The sequence below is a fragment of the Tiliqua scincoides genome, chromosome 1, assembly GCF_035046505.1.
Source record: "Tiliqua scincoides isolate rTilSci1 chromosome 1, rTilSci1.hap2, whole genome shotgun sequence".
Classification (NCBI taxonomy): Eukaryota; Metazoa; Chordata; class Lepidosauria; order Squamata; family Scincidae; genus Tiliqua; species Tiliqua scincoides.
In genome coordinates, this window is record NC_089821.1 from 139,653,966 (window position 1) to 139,673,570 (window position 19,605).

The 19,605-nt window shown below is 41.0% G+C and overlaps 1 protein-coding gene across 2 annotated transcripts in view; it reads left to right on the forward strand.

Annotated features, from left to right (window-relative positions):
* The window catches only part of EHBP1 (EH domain binding protein 1), a 347,196-nt gene that overhangs the window by 44,465 nt on the left and 283,126 nt on the right, over positions 1 to 19,605 (forward strand). For both annotated transcript variants that reach the window (XM_066638694.1, XM_066638607.1), the window contains exon 3: positions 17,023 to 17,080. In XM_066638694.1, coding sequence (XP_066494791.1) covers positions 17,023 to 17,080 — 58 coding nt within the window. The remainder of the gene's footprint in view (positions 1 to 17,022; positions 17,081 to 19,605) is intronic.

Genomic DNA, 19,605 nt, shown 5'->3' on the forward strand with positions numbered 1-19,605 from the left:
CCCTGAAAAGTCACTCCTGGGCTTTGGAGGCCCTTAGGATTGCATAAGGCACAGCAAGGTGCAGTGTGAAGGAGGGGATAGAGGAACTTGAAGAAACTGTCTATATTAATCCTGTAATCAAATCCTTGAAGTTATTTTGCAATATAAAACTTATACAAAACTCTCTTCCTCCTCCCCTTCCACTCTAAAGTCTCCTTCCACAAACATCCTTCCTCTCATGGCTATTTCAATCCAACCCAATAACTGCAGACTTGATTTGATTTTAAATTCAGATTTAAAACCAGAATATATTTAAAAAGAGGAATTTTTTTGAAACATTAGGAATTGTGAGGTTACATTCAGATATGCAAACTTTAACATAAAATAACATATTTCAAAATACTTATTCTGACATTTTTTCAACTGGGTTGTTAACATTTTGTTTTTGAAGTTTTACTTTGTAAAATGTAGATACTAGTTTGCACATTTGGAATAGCATATAGCAAAGATAAATATTACCCCCTCCACTACAGATAAGTAGAGGTATTTTGCTTCTGTTGAATTAATAAGTGATGTAATTGAATAATTTTTTTCTGCATTGAAGGCTGCAATGTAATGATAGGAAAACATATTGATGCTTAAGAATTCACACATGTGAATAAAAACACAAATCGCCACATTTTGCATTTTAATGCAGCAGATTTATAAAACACCAATTTCAGCACCTCTACATATAAGAATCTTCAGTTTCCAGGTAGGCAGAGTAGCTGAAACGAAGCAGAGGGTAACAGTTCAATTTAGGAGTGGGGGTAAGACTTTCCTGTCTCCCAGTTTTCTGTGTTTTATAAACCATCCTGTTTTTAGTGTCTATTCCGTGTTCAGATTATTAACTTGTGGCAAATAAGGAATACAGAAAGCTCATTCCATCAAGGGGTTCATAGCATAAGCAGTTGCTATGACTTTTAACCTCACAATATTTGGTTTCAAATCCTGGATTAATTGAAAGCGAAAATGGATTTGATTGCAGTCTTGGTTTGTCCTCCATGCAACCAGTAGTCTCCCATTATAATAAAACCAGATCAGCCTTAATACAGCTGGTCTAAGCCAGAAGCAAACTTCACTCGTGGTTTTTTCCTAATGAATGGTTAAGAATAGCTAAGTGATGCTGATACACCAGCAGGAAACTTAAAACCTTTCTAAAATAAGTCACCTATGTTTTCCCAGCAGTTGATGGGAAATACATACTGCAAAAGGCTGAGCTCTGAATACTTTGACTGATGGTGGTAGTTCTTGCTTGTTCACAAACTTACGAACTCATACGTACTGTAAGGTACCTTCTGCCTATTATGTGATAAAAGATTTTATTTTTGATGGATCAAATTTGATTTAGTTTTGACTTTTGCATATGAGGGGGTGTTGAAAACTATCAAGATTGGTGCAGTCAAGATTGGTGTGCACCAGTCAAGATTGGTGAACAGAAGAGTCCATGAGGTGGTAGGTTGGGGTGTGAATTGGTTCTAATCCTAGTGTAAGTGCATCTAAACCTGTTCAGTGAATAATTCTTAGGCAGTTTTCTGCCATAGGAAGTTAGGGTTGGGGAAGAATAATCATACTGGCATGCGGCAATTGATAACTGGACTGCTGTATTCTGGACTGACTGGAGTTGAATGAAGCCCCATGTTTAATATGCTGGAGATATTTCATTCGGATATTACAAAAGTATGGTTGACCATAGCAAGACCAAAAAAAAGGGTAGGGGCCTAATCCTGCCCAACTGTCAAGCACTGATGCAGCTAAAATGCAGCCCCAAGGTAAGAGTGCAAATTACATCTTTGAGAGAAGATGTACTTCTCTTACTCTTTGTAAGAGTCTCCTTACTTTGAGGAGACTTCCAAGACCGCCTCTCCACCACAAGATGCTGCTCTTAGCTGCCTTGGTTCTGGAAAGTTGGATAGGATTGGGCCCTAAGGCATTTTTTGTTGTGGATGCTTTCTGTAGGTACTGTCTTTACTACTTTCTTCTTCAGAACAGCTCCATGAGGGGAGTCACCTGTATTTCCACTTTTCAGCAGGAGCTGATAGGATTTTTGATTTTCTGCGCTTAATTGGTGCCATCCATATGTTCAGTATTTTTATAAACTTGTATGGAATTTTGGTGGCAACAAGCAGGAAGTCTGAGGAGAGGCTCATGTAAAATGTGAGGCATGAAATCATCATAGCTGAGCAGGATCCAAACCTAGGCTCAAATCTAGTTTTATGTCTGGCTCTGACTGGGCAGGCTGGTTCTGTTTGTACTGATTGTTCCCTTCTAACAAACAGGTTAGACTTGGGTAACAGAATAAAGGTGAGTAGATGCAACATCTCATTCATTCTTCACTAAACTTTCAGAACATGAGCTGGAAGTCTGAATCCAGTTAACACCTCACCCCCATCCCTTGCCTTCTTTTAATAAGAACATAACCTTTTAAACATTAAATGTTTCCCTTTCTCCCTTGACACTTGCCTAATATTTTTGATGAATCCTATTTCTGGCCTGATCTTTTGCATCGCTGGTAGCCCCCAAGTGCATATTCATGTTTTGGTTTTTCTCTACTGTTCATTCTTTTTAGGAAGTCTGACTTTTCTTTTTTACCTTGTCAGCAGCCACTTGCATTACTAAAGCCACTGAATGCCACTACTCTTAGCATAAATGGCAGTGAATAACCTGAATCAGAATCATCAAGCAAGTACTTGACTATTAGAATGCCATAATAAGTCTGCCGGATTCAGGATCCTCAGTCCTCTGGGTTCATAGGTTGTACACTGAAATTGGGTACAGAACTTGTTGGTTTTTGGTATAAACAATGATTTGGTTGTAGATTATGGAAGAAAAGTAGCAATCACTTAAAATGTGAAGCAGAATTTAGCTTGACGTTTAGAGGCATTTAAGTCCCTGGGGGGATTGGTTTGGGCAAAATGTTCCTTGGTGAGCATCTGAATGCTGATAAGCAAAGCCCAACAGTGAACCAATGGCACAATGTAACATCTTCTCTCAAAAGTGTTCTAACTTTATTCTGCTAGTAATTATTTTTATCATTCAGTAGATGTATTGTATTGGCAACCTTCAGTCTCGAAAGACTATGGTATCGCGCTCTGAAAGGTGGTTCTGGCACTTTAGCCTCTTCTCCAGATAGGAAGACAAGTGAAGGCGCTTCTGGGGATTGTAGTCTGTATGGGCTGCTGCTATGGAATGCAGCACATTGTGGGGAGGCTTTCAGTAGATGCATCTGCCTTCTATTGTATTAGTACTGCTGCCTCTCTTGTTAATTATAGTCTTGAGTTTGCTTTGCATGGGCAATTTAGTAGAATGCAATAATTCAACCCAAAACAAGCACATTTTTAAAAATGCAATTACTGCCAAAATACACATGCAGGCTTTATTTCTTTTTTGTGGCATGCATGTTAGCGAACAGAAAGGAGTTGTCAAGACCAACTCTATGAAATGAAGTGAGTTTGCCTGTGTTAAGACATGCTATTTAGTTTTTTTGTGTTTTAAATGTTATGTTTAGCAAGTACATTTTGTAGAATTCGATTGTATTTGAATTGGATTGTAGAGTTTAATCACCCTTTAAATGTGAGAGTTGGATGGGGTATCACTTTGTGTATTAAAAAATACAAAACAATACAACAATTTCTATCCTCCTTTTGGAAAGAGAATGTGTTCCAGATCAGCCTTTCAAAGACATTTTAAAAAAAAGTTTCCAGGCCACAATAATCTTTCTGTTTCCTACCTACCCTTGCGTATCAAACTGTGGGTCCAGGCCTCACCAGCGGATTGTGACCCAGTTTTTGGTGGTTTGTAAAACTGATAGAGCAGATTGGGCTATATGCTTTGAGGGTTAAACAAGCTGCTGCTTAGTGGGAGAAGCATTGCTTCCCAATCACCATTATAGCCACATCCTTTGGTATAAATCAGGTAGCATCTAGGGCAGGGGTGTCAAACTCATTTCATATTGAGGGCCAAATAGCATTCAGTATGCCTGCTGAGGGCTGGAAGTGATAACATGAGGCAGGAAATGATGTCATTAAACAGGTCATAACAAAAAATAAGCACTTTTTCTCGCTTAGGAACTCATTAGCTGCAAATGACAGAAGAGAAAATACACAAATCTTGATCATATTTTCCTGTGGGCTGCCTTTTAAGCAGTAACACCTCAGCACTGCTCAGGCGATGAGAGCCTGAGTGCCAGATAAAAAGCTTCTGCGGGCTGCATCTTTCCCCCAGGCCTTATGTTTGACACCCCTCATCTAGGGCCTCTAAAAAGTTTGGGAACCACTAAGTTATACAGTATGTTACTAGCTCAAAAGGAAGAATAAGAAAAACATTGAGCCAAGTCTTTTCTTCCTAAAACTTTCCTCTCTGATCATTTGGTGGCCATCTCATGTCGCACAGGTGATCTGTTCTGTTTCTTTTCCTCTAACTTCCCTGTCTAACTTTTTCATCACCAATTCCATAAGTGTGGCATTTTCTACATTGTACTACGCTCTTTTTTATGTGTTTTAAATTAAATGTTTAAAAACAAATTGGAAGAATTAATGATGATAAACATCTCCAACCCCTTCTATTTACAGTTGAAGATATGAGTAAGTTTCTTGGGTACTTCAGTGAAAATATTGATTTCTTCATCAAACCTGGCCCAAGTCCCACCTCTGGAGTGCACTGATATCCCTCTGTGTTACAGAATGCAACATGCATCAATATATTTCCCCCCACCCTTCTCTCTTAGTGCTGATTTTTTTTTTCCTGGCCTGCATGCCTGTGATCTACCTTTCTCATCCTGCACTCTGGCAATCTTCTCTTCTACTTAACTGGTGACAGCGGTGGCACTGGTGCCTTTGTTTCTGCTCTGCCTTTTCAAAAGGGAAAGAGGAAATATGAAGGGCATTCTGTTCCTCCATGCTTCCTGATCACCCCTCCACCTGTTGGAAAGGCAAAACAGAAGGAACAGCTGCTGTGGTGCTGCTGTCAGCCATGGTGGGGTGGGGGCATCCAGCTGGCTAGTGGCATAGCAGGGCAAAGGCAGGACTGGGGACCCCGCTGCACTTCATTAACACATCAACTGAGCTGTCTGTTTTTTCTGTTCTGAAAACATAGATTTCTGCATCTATCCCATTTAGAACAATCTCACACGCTCTAAAGGCAGTTCACATACTTCAAATGCTGTTCTCATGTTGCTACAGTCTGGTTATGAGCAGTGATGTGGATTTCTTTTTGGAAAATTTTGATTTTGAAAATGTTTTGAAAATTTACAGAACATTTTCCAAATGGCCTGAATTGATTGGAATCTGGCTTAGCACGTTTGGCTTATTTAGCAAACAGAACTAAAAAAGATATTCCTTGTTAATTTTATATGATGTGCTGCATTAGCATCTCATAAATGTTTCCATTATGGAGAAGAATTTAGTAATTTTATTTAAGATATTTATGTACTGCTTTTCTGCTACTCAAAGAGTACAACATTGAAATAAGGCATACAATATGGGAACTGAAATATTTGATAATGGAAACATATCAGTTAAAAGTGCACAATGAGTTTTTAAATATTGTTAAAGCTTTATTTGGAAATATTTTATTGGAGTACTTGTAACTATTTTAAGACACAACTACATTTCTTTCTTGCATTGTTTTAAGTTTCAAGAAAAAAAGCATTTAAGTTTATACTAATTTTTGCACCCCTAAGGAGCTATAGATTTCTAAATGTGTACATTTATACATACATGTATACATTTGTTATGCATGCTTTCTACGGATAGTCACCTCAGAAAAGAGAATTACTACTTTGGCACTTTCCAATAATGGTTTGGGACCCATACACTTGAAGCACTATCTGCCCACTTGTGAGATTCACTTGAATCGCCCTGTTGTGGAAGTTGTCAATGTTAGATATTTGGCTGGCAGAAATTCAGAACAGGACATTTCCAGTTGTGACACCCCTCCCCTGGGTGTTTAGAATTTTCTCCCTGCTGAGGTCAGATTGACCCTCTCTGTACTGGCATTTTGGAGAGAAGTTAAAACTATTCTGTTTCATCGTTCTTCTCACTAATTATTTGGTGGTGATTTTATCACTGGTTGCTGTGAATGCACTCTACTGGTTTAAATTGTTAAGTTTCTTTTTATTCTTTGCTATTTTTTATTAGTTGTGTTGCTTTGTTTGAGCATTGCATTTGTGGAAAGGCAGGATAAAAATATTAAATAAAAATAAAGCTTGACTAGTATTGTAACTATTTGTGCATGTTAGTTGATTTTCTGAAGCAGTGCATATTAGCATAGCATAGGAGCCTTTATTGGCATATGTATTAAAGAAAACAACTTTTTCAGTATCAACCACAAGTACAAATGCAAATCATAGTGATAATAATTAACTGTCTCCCTATATTCCGGATATTCCTGCTGCTCTTCACCACTGTCTCCAAGAAGGCAGCTACCTTTTCTACTGAATCCAGAGCATTAACTGTCAGGATATACTTTAGGATCTCGTTCTTGTGGCCATTGTCCTTTTCCTTTGAACACAACAACAGGTCTAAAAATTTCAAATGAGCTTCACAGTGCAGTGGGCAATACAAAATTGTATAGGCTAGTGATTCAACTTCTCCCAGTTCACACACACACAACACCTATCATTATAAGGGTTTCCCTTATATCTTCCAAAGATTACAGCTGAAAGTGTAACATTAGTCTTGCCAAAGAAATAACCCTTTGTTTCTGTGGAAATTCAAGGAGGTATAGGTACCTTTGCAGGCTGAGCGACCATAACTGAAATCTGGCTATTCAGTGGTGAACAGGTCTTGTTCCATGCACTTGAAAAAAAACCTCAGAACGATTGGTATTGGATTTGATTCCCTGGGATCCCTACCTTGTTCCAGCTGGATTCCTTCCAGGTTTGGCCTCTCTTTGGCCCTTTGCCTCCCACGCTCCACTTGACAGCAGCTCCTCTCTGCCACCGAGGGTCAGCTCATCAGTATATCAGTGTGTCGTCAGTTCTCAGGTACTTCTGGTTGTTTTGAACTGGCAGCCTCAGATCTTCAGGCATACAAGGCGGCAGCTCTACCAACTGAGCCAGACCTCTTGCCCCTTTAAATTCAATACCAATCGTTCACAAGGCTAAAAAATCAAAAATTATATGTTGCTTTTCTGGATCTTAAAGGAGCCTTTGACTCCGTTAATAGATCGCTGCTATGGGACAAACTAGTTAAACTCAATATAGACCCTAGACTTATTCAGAAACTTTATACAGGCACCACCTGCCAAATTAAATTTATATCTTCGGGGAAATTGACCCCCAAAATTCAGGTCGAAAGGGGAGTGAAACGGGTGCATTTTAGCACCCACTCTTTTTAATCTTTTTCTGCACGATTTTACCCCCTTTTTGCTTCAGATAGATGGACATTTTTCCAAACTAGGTTTTTCCAAACTAGGTTCAATGCATATTCCAGCATTGCTTTATGCAGATGATGCAGTGCTAGTATCCTGTACACCTATTGGACTTAAGCGACTTTTAAATAGAACTTCTGACTATCTGAAATGTAACAAACTTGAACTGAACTCTCAGAAAACCAAAGTTATGGTCTTTTCAAAATCATGGTGCCCAGGTACTTGGTCTATCGGAGGGGAGAAACTGGAACAGGTCAAAAGCTTTAAATACCTTGGAATTCACTTCCATTACAATCTTTGCTGGGGTTCTCATCAAAAATTGGTTACCAACTTGGCCCGTGTCACTTTGCAGAGCACCAATTGATTCTTTTTTAGTCAGGGCAATCGTTATATACCAGCTGCTCTCAAGGTATTTAATGCCAAGGTATCGGCACAGCTGCTGTACGGGTGCCCTATCTGGATTAGCTCTATAAATCACACCCTTGAGAGTATCCAAGCGAAATTTTTGAGGGCAATCCTGGGTTTACCTAAATCTGTACCATACTCTGCATTATGTTTGGAGACCGGACAATCGCTCTTAGTATCAAGAGCATGGCTTTTAACCATACGCTATTGGCTCCAATTACATTATAACGTGAAACCAGGCAGTCTCCTATCCAGAATGCTATCTGAGTCTGGTTCTTCTAAATGGTATAGCCAAATTAAATCAAAAATTGAATCAATTGGTTTTTCATTGGATTTTTTAAGTTTCTATCCATTCCCTGAAGTTTATCAAAGGGTAAAGCAAAGAATGCTAGACAATGAGGCACAAAACCTCTTTGAACTTGCTTCTAGAATTTGCTCCCCTCAATTTCTCTATTCCGCTAAAGTATGGGCAAATGGCTCCTTATCTGAGTATTCTGATCAACCCCTCTGAACGTCGTGCAATCTCTTTGGCAAGATTCAATGTGTTTCCATCCAAGGTCACAGAAGGCAGATATAGGCAAATACCATATAAAGAACGCCTCTGCCCTTGTAATTTGGGAAATGTTGAATCAATCATACACATTCTTTTTTATTGTCCTCGGCACACTAGATCCCGCCACACTTACATGACTCCACTTCTCAGCAAAATGAATGGGCTTTCGGATGAGGCAAAACTGAAGTGTCTCCTAAATGACTGCTCACCAGATGTGCTAGAGGGAATTTCTAAATTTTTACTTTTGGTGATTTCCAAGCCTTCTTAATGTAATTTGTCAAAAATGTTGATATTTTATGTTGAACTGTAAATGTTTTATTAGTAATTTAGTATCTTAACTCCGTTTTTGATAAACGGGACTAGGACTAATTATGTTTGCTTTTAAGATTTCTCTATCTATGCCTAATAAAGGTTTATTCATTCATTCATTCACCAATTGTTTTTTTTCCCCCCAAGATTAGAAATACCCACTATAGGAGACCTGTCTTCCAAGAGACAGTGAAGCAAACTGTTCTGTTTCCCATTATAGTAGACTCTAAGTCAGATCTTAGCTTTGCCCAGGTCTCAATCTGGAGCTGACCTATCTGAAGACGCCGAGCAGCATATGGTACACACCTCGGAAGGCCTAGAATTTTCCTTAAGAATGTTGCTTTCAACTGTTCAACGAGTGGTCCCAGTCACTTATCCATATGGGAACTCCATGTAGAATTTGAGAAATGATTTTAGCTTTAAACACTTGGAGTGCTGCAGGTACCTAAGAGTTACCTTTATTAAAAAAAAAAAAGTGGTTAATGGCCTGGAATGTTATTTTTGCAGCACTTAAAGCATATTTCAGTGGCAGACTCAAGAATGGTTGTATGAAAAGTATATACCCAGATATTTAAAATGTTTGACTTGTCTGATAGTATGATTTTTGAATGCAATGCATATTTTTTAAAAAAGAACTTCTTGCACAAAATATAGTACCTCAGTGCTTATGAGGCATGAAGTTATGCATATGCAGGGGACCAGATGTCATAACCACAAAAGAACACAAGGTACCCCAAAATGTAGGACATTCAAGAAAAATGTAGGACATGACAAAATAAAGCTAAAAACACTTGTAAATGGATTTCATATGGTTAATTTAAACACTATATTATCAAATTTAAAACTATATTACATATAATTTATTACAAGAAGGCTATGCGCTACCTGCAGAGGCTCTCTCACAGTGAAAAGGAGGGTATTTAAGTTCTTTTCCAGGGCACAAGGCTTAAAAAAAAAAATAAGACATGTCCTGGATAAAGGACATCTGGTCACCCTATACATATGTGACTGAGTCTTGTGAAAAGCTTGAGCTGGGAGTTTCTGCTGGATATTGGGTAGGAATTCTGTGTCTATATAACTAATAATATAACTAATAATAACTCGGTATTTATATACTGCCTTTCTGGTCATCGGATTACTCCTCTGACTTTATTCAAGGCAGTTTACATAGGCAGGCGTTTCTAAGTCCAGGAGGTCTGGTCTAGAGGGTAGAGCCTCCATTTGCCTGAAGATAACATCCACAAGGTCGCCAGATCAAGGCCACCGGTACCATGCGACCTTGAAGCAGCTGACAAGCTGAAGCCGAGCTATTCCATCTGCTCTGAGCATGGGAGGATGGAGGCCAGGATGGAGACCAGATCAGAACGAAACATCTGAAATGTTGTGGCTCTTGAAAGATAGAGCCTTCTTTCAATTGTAAAAATCCCTACAGGGATTTAAATAAGCCTGCCTATGTAAACCGCCTTGAATAAAGCCTTGAATAAAGACCAAGAAAGGCGGTATATAAATACTTGTATTATTATTATTATTATTATTATTATTATTATTATTATTATTATTAAATCCCTCAAGGGGATTTTTACAATCATAGAGGTTCTCTCTTTCAAGAACCAACCACATTTCAGAATGGATCTTCCTGGTTTGGTCTCACTTCTGGTCTCCAGTTCTCCCACGCAGGCTGACAAGCAGCTCCATCTCTCACATGGAGGGCAACCAAGACGCTTCTTGCTCACACCAAGAGCAGGTGGAATCACTCAGCTGGGCTTGTCAGCTGCTTCAAGTTCTCACCATTCTCAGCCATTCAGGGAGCTGCTGGTGCCCTTGAACTGGCGACCTTCTGATGTTATCTTCTGGCTAACGGAGGCTCTACCCTCTAGACCAGACCTCCTGCCCTATCAGTACTTTCAAGTTTTTTTGTCTCATGGCACACTGACAAGGTACTAAAATTGTCAGTTGTAAAATTGTCACACCAATAGGACAAGCAGCGCATCCTGGGGCATTCCGTGTACAAATGCTTTTATGCGAATGCCCGAAGTCTACGAGCAAAGGTGGGAGAACTGGAATGTCTGGTGACAAGGGAAAATATTGACATAGTGGGCATAATGGAAACCTGGTGGAATGCGGAGAATCAGTGGGATACCGCAATCCCGGGCTATAAACTCTACAGGAGGGACAGGGAGGGGCGTGCTGGAGGTGGGGTGGCCGTTTATGTTAAGGAAGGGATAGAATGCAGCAAAGTAGAGATTGAAGGTGGGTCCGACTCCACCGTAGAATCTCTGTGGGTTAAATTACCAGGCTTGTGCAGCAATGTAATACTGGGGGCGTGCTATCGTCCTCCAGACCAGAAATCGGATGGGGACCTTGAAATGAGGAAACAGATCAGGGAGGTGACAAGGAGGGACAGAGTTGTAATCATGGGGGACTTCAATTATCCTCATATTGACTGGGTCAATTTGTGTTCTGGTCACGATAAGGAAACCGGATTTCTTGACATGCTAAATGACTGTGGCTTAGATCAGCTAGTCACGGGGCCCACCAGAGGACAGGTGACTCTGGATTTAATATTGTGCAGTATGCAGGACCTGGTTAGAGATGTAAACATTACTGAGCCATTGGGGAACAGTGATCATGCTGCGATCCGTTTTGACGTGCACGTTGGGGGAAGAATACCAGGCAAATCTCTAACAAAAACCCTTGACTTCCGACGGGCGGACTTCCCTCAAATGAGGAGGCTGGTTAGAAGGAGGTTGAAAGGGAGGGTAAAAAGAGTCCAATCTCTCCAGAGTGCATGGAGGCTGCTTAAAACAACAGTAATAGAGGCCCAGCAGAGGTGTATACCGCAAAGAAAGAAGGGTTCCACTAAATCCAGGAGGGTGCCCGCATGGCTAACCAGCCAAGTTAGAGAGGCTGTGAAGGGCAAGGAAGCTTCCTTCCGTAAATGGAAGTCTTGCCCTAATGAGGAGAATAAAAAGGAACATAAACTGTGGCAAAAGAAACGTAAGAAGGTGATACTGGAGGCCAAGAGAGACTATGAGGAACGCATGGCCAGCATCATTAAGGGGAATAATAAAAGCTTCTTCAAATATGTTAGAAGCAGGAAACCCGCCAGAGAAGCAGTTGGCCCTCTGAATGGTGAGGGAGGGAAAGGGGAGATAAAAGGAGACTTAGAGATGGCAGAGAAATTAAATGAGTTCTTTGCATCTGTCTTCACGGCAGAAGACCTCGGGCAGATACTGCTGCCAGAACGGCCCCTCCTGACTAAGGAGTTAAGTCAGATAGAGGTTAAAAGAGAAGATGTTTCAGACCTCATTAATAAATTAAAGATCAATAAGTCACCGGGCCCTGATGGCATCCACCCAAGAGTTATTAAGGAATTGAAGAATGAAGTTGCAGATCTCTTGACTAAGGTATGCAACTTGTCCCTCAAAACGGCCATGGTGCCAGAAGATTGGAGGATAGCAAATGTCACGCCTATTTTTAAAAAGGGAAAGAGGGGGGACCCGGGAAACTATAGGCCGGTCAGCCTAACATCCATACCGGGTAAGATGGTGGAATCCTATCCATCAAAGATAGGATCTCAAAACACAAAGACGAACAGGCCTTGCTGAGGGAGAGTCAGCATGGCTTCTGTAAGGGTAAGTCTTGCCTCACGAACCTTATAGAATTCTTTGAAAAGGTCAACAGGCATGTGGATGCGGGAGAACCCGTGGACATTATATATCTGGACTTTCATAAGGCGTTTGACACGGTCCCTCACCAAAGACTACTGAAAAAACTCCACAGTCAGGGAATTAGAGGACAGGTCCTCTCGTGGATTGAGAACTGGTTGGAGGCCAGGAAGCAGAGAGTGGATGTTAATGGGCAATTTTCACAATGGAGAGAGGTGAAAAGTGGTGTGCCCCAAGGATCTGTCTTGGGACCGGTGCTTTTCAACCTCTTCATAAATGACCTGGAGACAGGGTTGAGCAGTGAAGTGGCTAAGTTTGCAGACAACACCAAACTTTTCTGAGTGGTGAAGACCAGAAGTGATTGTGAGGAGCTCCAGAAGGATCTCTCCAGACTGGCAGAATGGGCAGCAAAATGGCAGGTGCGCTTCAATGTCAGTAAGTGTAAAGTCATGCACATTGTGGCAAAAAATCAAAACTTTAGATATAGGCTGATGGGTTCTGAGCTGTCTGTGACAGATCAGGAGAGAGATCTTGGGGTGATGGTGGACAGGTCGATGAAAGTGTCGACCCAATGTGCGGCGGCAGTGAAGAAGGCCAATTCTATGCTTGGGATCATTAGGAAGGGTATTGAGAACAAAACGGCTAGTATTATAATGCCGTTGTACAAATCTATGGTAAGGCCACACCTGGAGTATTGTGTCCAGTTCTGGTCGCCGCATCTCAAAAAAGACATAGTGGAAATGGAAAAGGTGCAAAAGAGAGCGACTAAGATGATTACGGGGCTGGGGCACCTTCCTTATGAGGAAAGGCTACGGCGTTTGGGCCTCTTCAGCCTAGAAAAGAGATGCTTGAGGGGGGACATGATTGAGACATACAAAATTATGCAGGGGATGGACAGAGTGGATAGGGAGATGCTCTTTACACTCTCACATAATACCAGAACCAGGGGACAGCCACTAAAATTGAGTGTTGGGCGGTTTAGGACAGACAAAAGAAAATATTTCTTTACTCAGCGTGTGGTCGGTCTATGGAACTCCTTGCCACAGGATGTGGTGCTGGCGTCTAACCTAGACGCCTTTAAAAGGGGATTGGACAAGTTTCTGGAGGAAAAATCCATTATGGGGTACAAGCCATGATGTGTATGCGCAACCTCCTGATTTTAGAAATGGGTTATGTCAGAATGCCAGATGCAATGGAGGGCACCAGGATGAGGTCTCTTGTTATCTGGTGTGCTCCCTGGGGCATTTGGTGGGCCGCTGTGAGATACAGGAAGCTGGACTAGATGGGCCTATGGCCTGATCCAGTGGGGCTGTTCTTATGTTCTTATGTTCTTACTTGACAAGGCACACCTTGCTGTTGGTGGGGGGCTTATATCTGCAATGGTACTATTAATAAATGACCCTCCACCAAACTCCTGCGGCACACCTGGGGACCATTGATGGCACACCAGTGTGCCACGGCACAGTAGTTGAAAATGGCTGGTCTATATGAATAGAAAATTTTTATTTTAAAGCTGGTTTCTCCACTAGAAAGTGCATGAAAGGGATTTTCATTTTCCATCTTGAAAACTGTATATCATGTTGTGTTCATACAATAGAATGTGTACAAGCAAACTTTCCTATTACACACAAAAGCCACCTGAAAAGTTGCTCATGAAGCGACATCTTGCAAACACAGTGAGATGGAACTTAGGAAACCGCCAGGGGAATTCTTCAAAACTATATGCAGACATTTTCTGTGCATGTCAGTGGTTGCTGTTACTAGCTATGACTTCAAGCACTTCTACAAGCAGTGTATCAGTCACATCTTCTATAACATTACAGTGCTTTGTCCCGGCATGATTGAAATCCATTTTAAGTAATGGAGGCAGCGAATGGGTCAGTCAGCACCCATTTCCTACCTGTTAAATCAATGATGTCTCCGATAGTGCTATTTCATGCTGTTTGAGGTGTTCCTGTAGTTTGTATCCATGCTGAATTCTGTTCATTTTGGGAATATGTTTCATTATGCAATACAGTTTTGTTTTGCTTTTTTAGTCTGAAGAGGTCCTAGGAAAGTGTGGCTGTTCACTTAGGGTTATTTGGCAAACATTCATATTCTTAAATGCAGATTAACCATAGCAAATAGCAATCTTTGCATTAGAGAATGATGGTATTCAGCCTATCCTCCTAAAGCAGGGGTCTCCAAACCCCAGCCTGGGGGCCAGATCCGGCCCGTGGCCAACCTCTGATCCCCTGAGAGCCTCTGGCCCAGCTGACCAAACACAACTAGAGTTGTGCTTGTGGGGTTGGAGAATGGGGGTCCATTTAAGTGTGTGCGTTATTTCTTGTGCTGTGCTCATGCTTGGAGAAGTCCTGGACATTTGAGCCCATTCATTTATTCATTCATCAAAGTTACTTCTCTAATGTATTTAATTTTTATATTTAATTTTTTTTTCTGTCCCTTGACACTGTGCCAGGTATTTGATGCAGCCCTTCGGCCAAAAGGTTTAGAGACCCCTGTCCTAAAGTGATAGAGTCTGCATGAAGGAGTGCTGGGGTGTGTGCAGGACTTAATCTGAGCTGGAACTCAGCCCTGGAATCTGTTTCAAATAAATTCAACCTTGATGCCTGTGAATATATTACACTATGTAGAGACGCAAGATCTGCCATGATTTCTTCCAGGGTGGAATATTTTAATTGTTTACTTTGGTTGGAACAGATCAGTCTGATCGCCACTGACTAACTCGATGGCCATTTAATTCAGCTCTTTTGATAACAAATTTTTTTGGGGGAATTTCCCCAACTCATGCAGTATGAAACATTAGGTGGTTTTGTATCACAATATTGTGTGAAATTATTTATTTGGTTTGCATAATGTTGCATTTTAATCCAGGTTTTTGTAACATTAGTTTACAAGTGAGTTCATGAAAAGTGACAAATCTTGCTTCTAACCCTACAGAAAACTGTTTCTGTGTTGGCAAGTGGCCAACTGATAAAATCAAAATAACTGATTTTATTCTTTGAAGGAGTGGTACAATTTCAAGCCCAACAATGTCTGTCCTGTGTTAAGTCACCAAATTGAATTTATTAGTCATTGGCTGTTTCCAAGCATTTGAATTTCATTGTTAGTATTGATCCACTGTTAAGTATTAGCATTTGGCAGTAAAATGTCCTACATCTTTTTTGTCCATTTTTGCCCCAAGCATTAGACAAATTAAATTACAGTGAAAAGATTCTTTTCTTTTAATTTCAGATGCAAATTATATGTGAAAACAGCTGTACAAAAATGTATTTTGTAGTTTATCATAGTATTTTGTTTGTAAGGGAAAGTGAGAGAGTTTGAACATATCTTTTTACAAAAAGGAAAGCTTTTTAAAAGATATACACTAGTGTTGTGCTTTATCTGATTGGAATATTCCAAATTCTAGAGTTTATATCGGGGATGTAATGAAACAAAGGGGAAGCTCAAGCACATCCCTCCTCATAGATGTAGGTTTACCCTTGAAAATTGGTTTCTCTCTGTCTCTGACTGGGGCCAGTATTCCTACCTCAGGCTTCTCCCACAGATTAAAATAAATACTGACTTTGGACACAGGGAATAACCTGAGTGTCTTGCATACCCCTGGAGAGTGAAGCTGCCATTGTTAGGGGGAAATGAGTTGCTGTCAACATTTTTAAGTGTTGTGTTTGAAGAGAGCTAGGCTGCCCAGGAAAACAAGAGAAGTGCTTTTTAAGAGTCTTCTTAAAAATCCAACCATTTTGGAAGTTTGTGCACCTCTTAGATCAGTCACAATATCTAGAATATCAGTTCATCAGTATCTAGAACTGCCTTCATAGATGTTAATAACTGATTTTGTTTCAGACTACTTCAGGTGTCCAAATAATAGACTTAATATTGAGTCAGTCTACGAGGGGCAGTGTGTCACCACACCACCTGAATTACCAGCAAATGCAACCTCTGCACATGTGCTGGTATAATCTACACCGATGAGGGTAGAGGGCAGAAAGACTCCTGTCCCCTCCTTTACTTTTGAAGATTGTGGCATGCTGCCTTCCTGCTCCATGCCACACTCTTTTTAAGTAAATTTCCACTTTCTGGCTACTTGTTGGTTTGTAAACACCAAATAGGCAGGAAGAGGTGATCTAGAGCAGCAGTTTCCCAACCCCCACCGTTTCCCCTTCTAGCAGCACTGGAAGGAGAGGGGAGGAAAACAGAAGCTACTGTGGTTCCAGATCACTTCACCCATTCAGCTGCTGCTGTTACCTTCTTCCAACTTGTTCCCAGTGAGTCTGAAGACGATCAAAGCCCCAAATGGATGGCAGACAGGAGAGGGTAACAGACAGATGGGTTGGGGGTTCTTCTGCTGCCCCTCCAAGTATCCTATTTCAGATAACATCAAGGTAAAACAGGCCCTGCATAATTCATATGAAACCTACCATATCTACCAAAAGTTCTGAATTTGAAATTATAAAAGGAGAAGTCTTATGAATTTGGAATGATTTGCACAGGCAGTGTGAGAAAACTAGGGGAAAAAAACACCACCACAATTTGATTATATGAGAAGGTATTTGATAGATATTAATTTTTCTTTAAAGTATAAGGAACTGGTGTAAAGAAAGGTACTGCTTCTTTGGTTAGTTTCATTGATGGTTTCAGACATTAAAAACATATGCAGTGGAACAATTAATGGTGAAACTCTTTGGTTTTTCCCAACAGGCAGCCAGATAAATTGGTGGTGGTTTGGACAAGAAGAAGTCGAAGGAAATCATCAAAGGTTAGTTCAGCTGAATAAGTGACCTTAAAGTTAAAATGTGCTATTAGATGATGATTGTGTAGGACAGGAAAACATTTCTAAAATTTGGACTGAAGCTGCACTGTTAGTGCTGTTGAGTGTTACTGCCACTATTAAGGTTGCATCAATGCACTGTTATACTGCAGTCCATTGTAAATCTCCACACTGTCAGTTCCTGACATAGTAATGTTATCAGTCCCTAAAACGGATAGATACCAATGTTTTTTATTCTGAAAAAAAAATAGCTGTCTTCATGAAGCAGCCAGAATTCTCCTGCAGCAGTATATCAGTTAAAATGCTTAATGAGACCATTCAAAGATCTCTTTGGAATATCTTTTATGCTGTAGAAATAAGTTATTCGCTTACAAAAATCTGGACCTCGTAGGCTGGTTCAGACAACTGAACAAACAGTTTGTTCCAATGTGAATGCAGTCTGAAGCCTGCTGACCCTGCAGCACTTCTTTCTCCTTGACCTCCTCAGCTTGGGTAGGCGAAGAATTCTAGCTTGTTTTAGATTGCCCCTCTGCTGTTACTAAAAGAGCTGGTGAGGGGAATTATTAATTTATATAACTCTCTCTCTCTCTTTAAGAGCGGGCAAACCCTTCACTGTAACACAGTGGAGAAAGAGATAATACAACCAGTTTGATAACAAATTAGCATAATGAAGAGAATATCCTCTCCCTCAAAGAAGAGACTGAAAGAAATACAGTGGGCTCTCCTTAACTGCGGGTTCAGCACCAGCTGATATGACTTGGGGGTGACAGCCCACACTGGATGGCCTCACTTGACCTTCCAGACATAATTGGAAGTGCTTTATAGTCATGCCTGGGAGGTGTTCTGAGAGGTCACCTCCCAGAGGTGGTGGAAAGGCACTTCCTGGTTTTCACAGGAGGTTTTTCAGAGCCTTGCAGAGGCATCATGCATCCGCACACTGCCTCTACAAGGCTCAGATTGGTCATTTCGACCAAAAACACGTCTTCAGGTTTCCCAAGAAACCGAAAGTCATGTGTTCTTGCCCGAAATGGGCAGTGTGAGCCTCTGCAAGGCTCAGAAAAGCCTCCAGATGTGAGGAGAGTGGGGCTCCCCTTGCCTTCCCCTCACTTGGCAATGCCTGTCTGCATAGAGAGAAAAAAACTGCAGGGTTGCATTCAATGGGGACAAAGTGAATTACCTTCCTTTTCTAGGATATGTTTGTGGGGTGGAGTGAAGATTATGTACACAAGATTTCGAAGCTTTACCAGAGTCCTTTAGAAACATGACCTGTGTGCCAAAGTTATAATGTCTTTACTGTCCATTTTGTGTACAGGAATTCTGGGAAGACTGCTCATTTTGCACAGTGGCATCCATTAATGTTGGCATATGAAGCTGGTAGTAATATTGATTGATATCAGAGTTAACATTGTTCTTTATTAAAATGTGAAGACAGAACATAACCAGAAATGGAAAGAAAATTAAGAAAGGGGAGAAGGTGATACCAACGCATAACACCGCAGCTATTGGATCCTGTATGGTTTGGCTCTAATCCCAGTTTGTCAACCATAGTTAAACCAATCCCCTGAGTTCAGACAAGCTGCAGGGTTGTGACTTAAACCAGAACTGAAACAACACAGCTCCATGTGAGAACTGAGGAGGTCAGGAGGAGGGAGTACTTTTGGCAGCTTTGGTCACATTCAGAACCCATGGTTGGTTTGGTTGTCTGCATTGTCCCATAGTGTAACTGATGTGATTCTGTTTAATTTGAAATGCTTGTCTCTAGGGCTATAGATCAATAAATGTTCTTGAGCCCTTAGTCATCCCTGCCGGTAATGCAAATTGTTATGTATGTTATTAGTTTCATCTAATTGCATTTTTGGAAGCAAGTCAAATCCTAGATTCTTTTGTATAAGTAAGATATTTGTGTCTCAAGAGTTACGTAAATCTTTGGCAATATCTGTCTTTGGCTTTCTTATACAGGTGGAGCCTATTTATCCACTTTAGTTCCGTTCCGTAACTCAGCATGATTAACAAAAAACGCATTGTGCTAAATTCCATAGAGTTACGCAAATACACTGCAGCCTGACACTTCTGGATGGAAGGAAACTAAGGCAGCTGTTATTAATTCCCTCCCCTCCATACTCAGCCTTCCCCATTGCCAGCTGCCTGGCTTCTTTCACATGGGATGCTGATCTTTTAAGAGTCCAGCCCTATGCATTTCTACTCAGAAGTAAGCCCCATTGTAGTCAATGGGGCTTACTCCCAGGAAAGTGTGGAGAGAATTGTAGGCTATATCTCATGCTTTGCTTGGTGGGAAGGCTTACTTGTGTCGGTGATTGCCTGCACCATCTCAATGGGGGGGGGGGAATTTGGAAAACACTCCCTGGGTTTTTGAAAGCAGTCCCCTCTGTTGCTACCACACCTGCCCCATGTGAGTGAGTGAGAGAGAGAGCTCCACCTTGCTGCACGTGCTCTGGCTACAGAGATTTTCAGGCCCCCTCTTCAGCCTCTTTGCTGGCTCAGGGGCTCCAGGA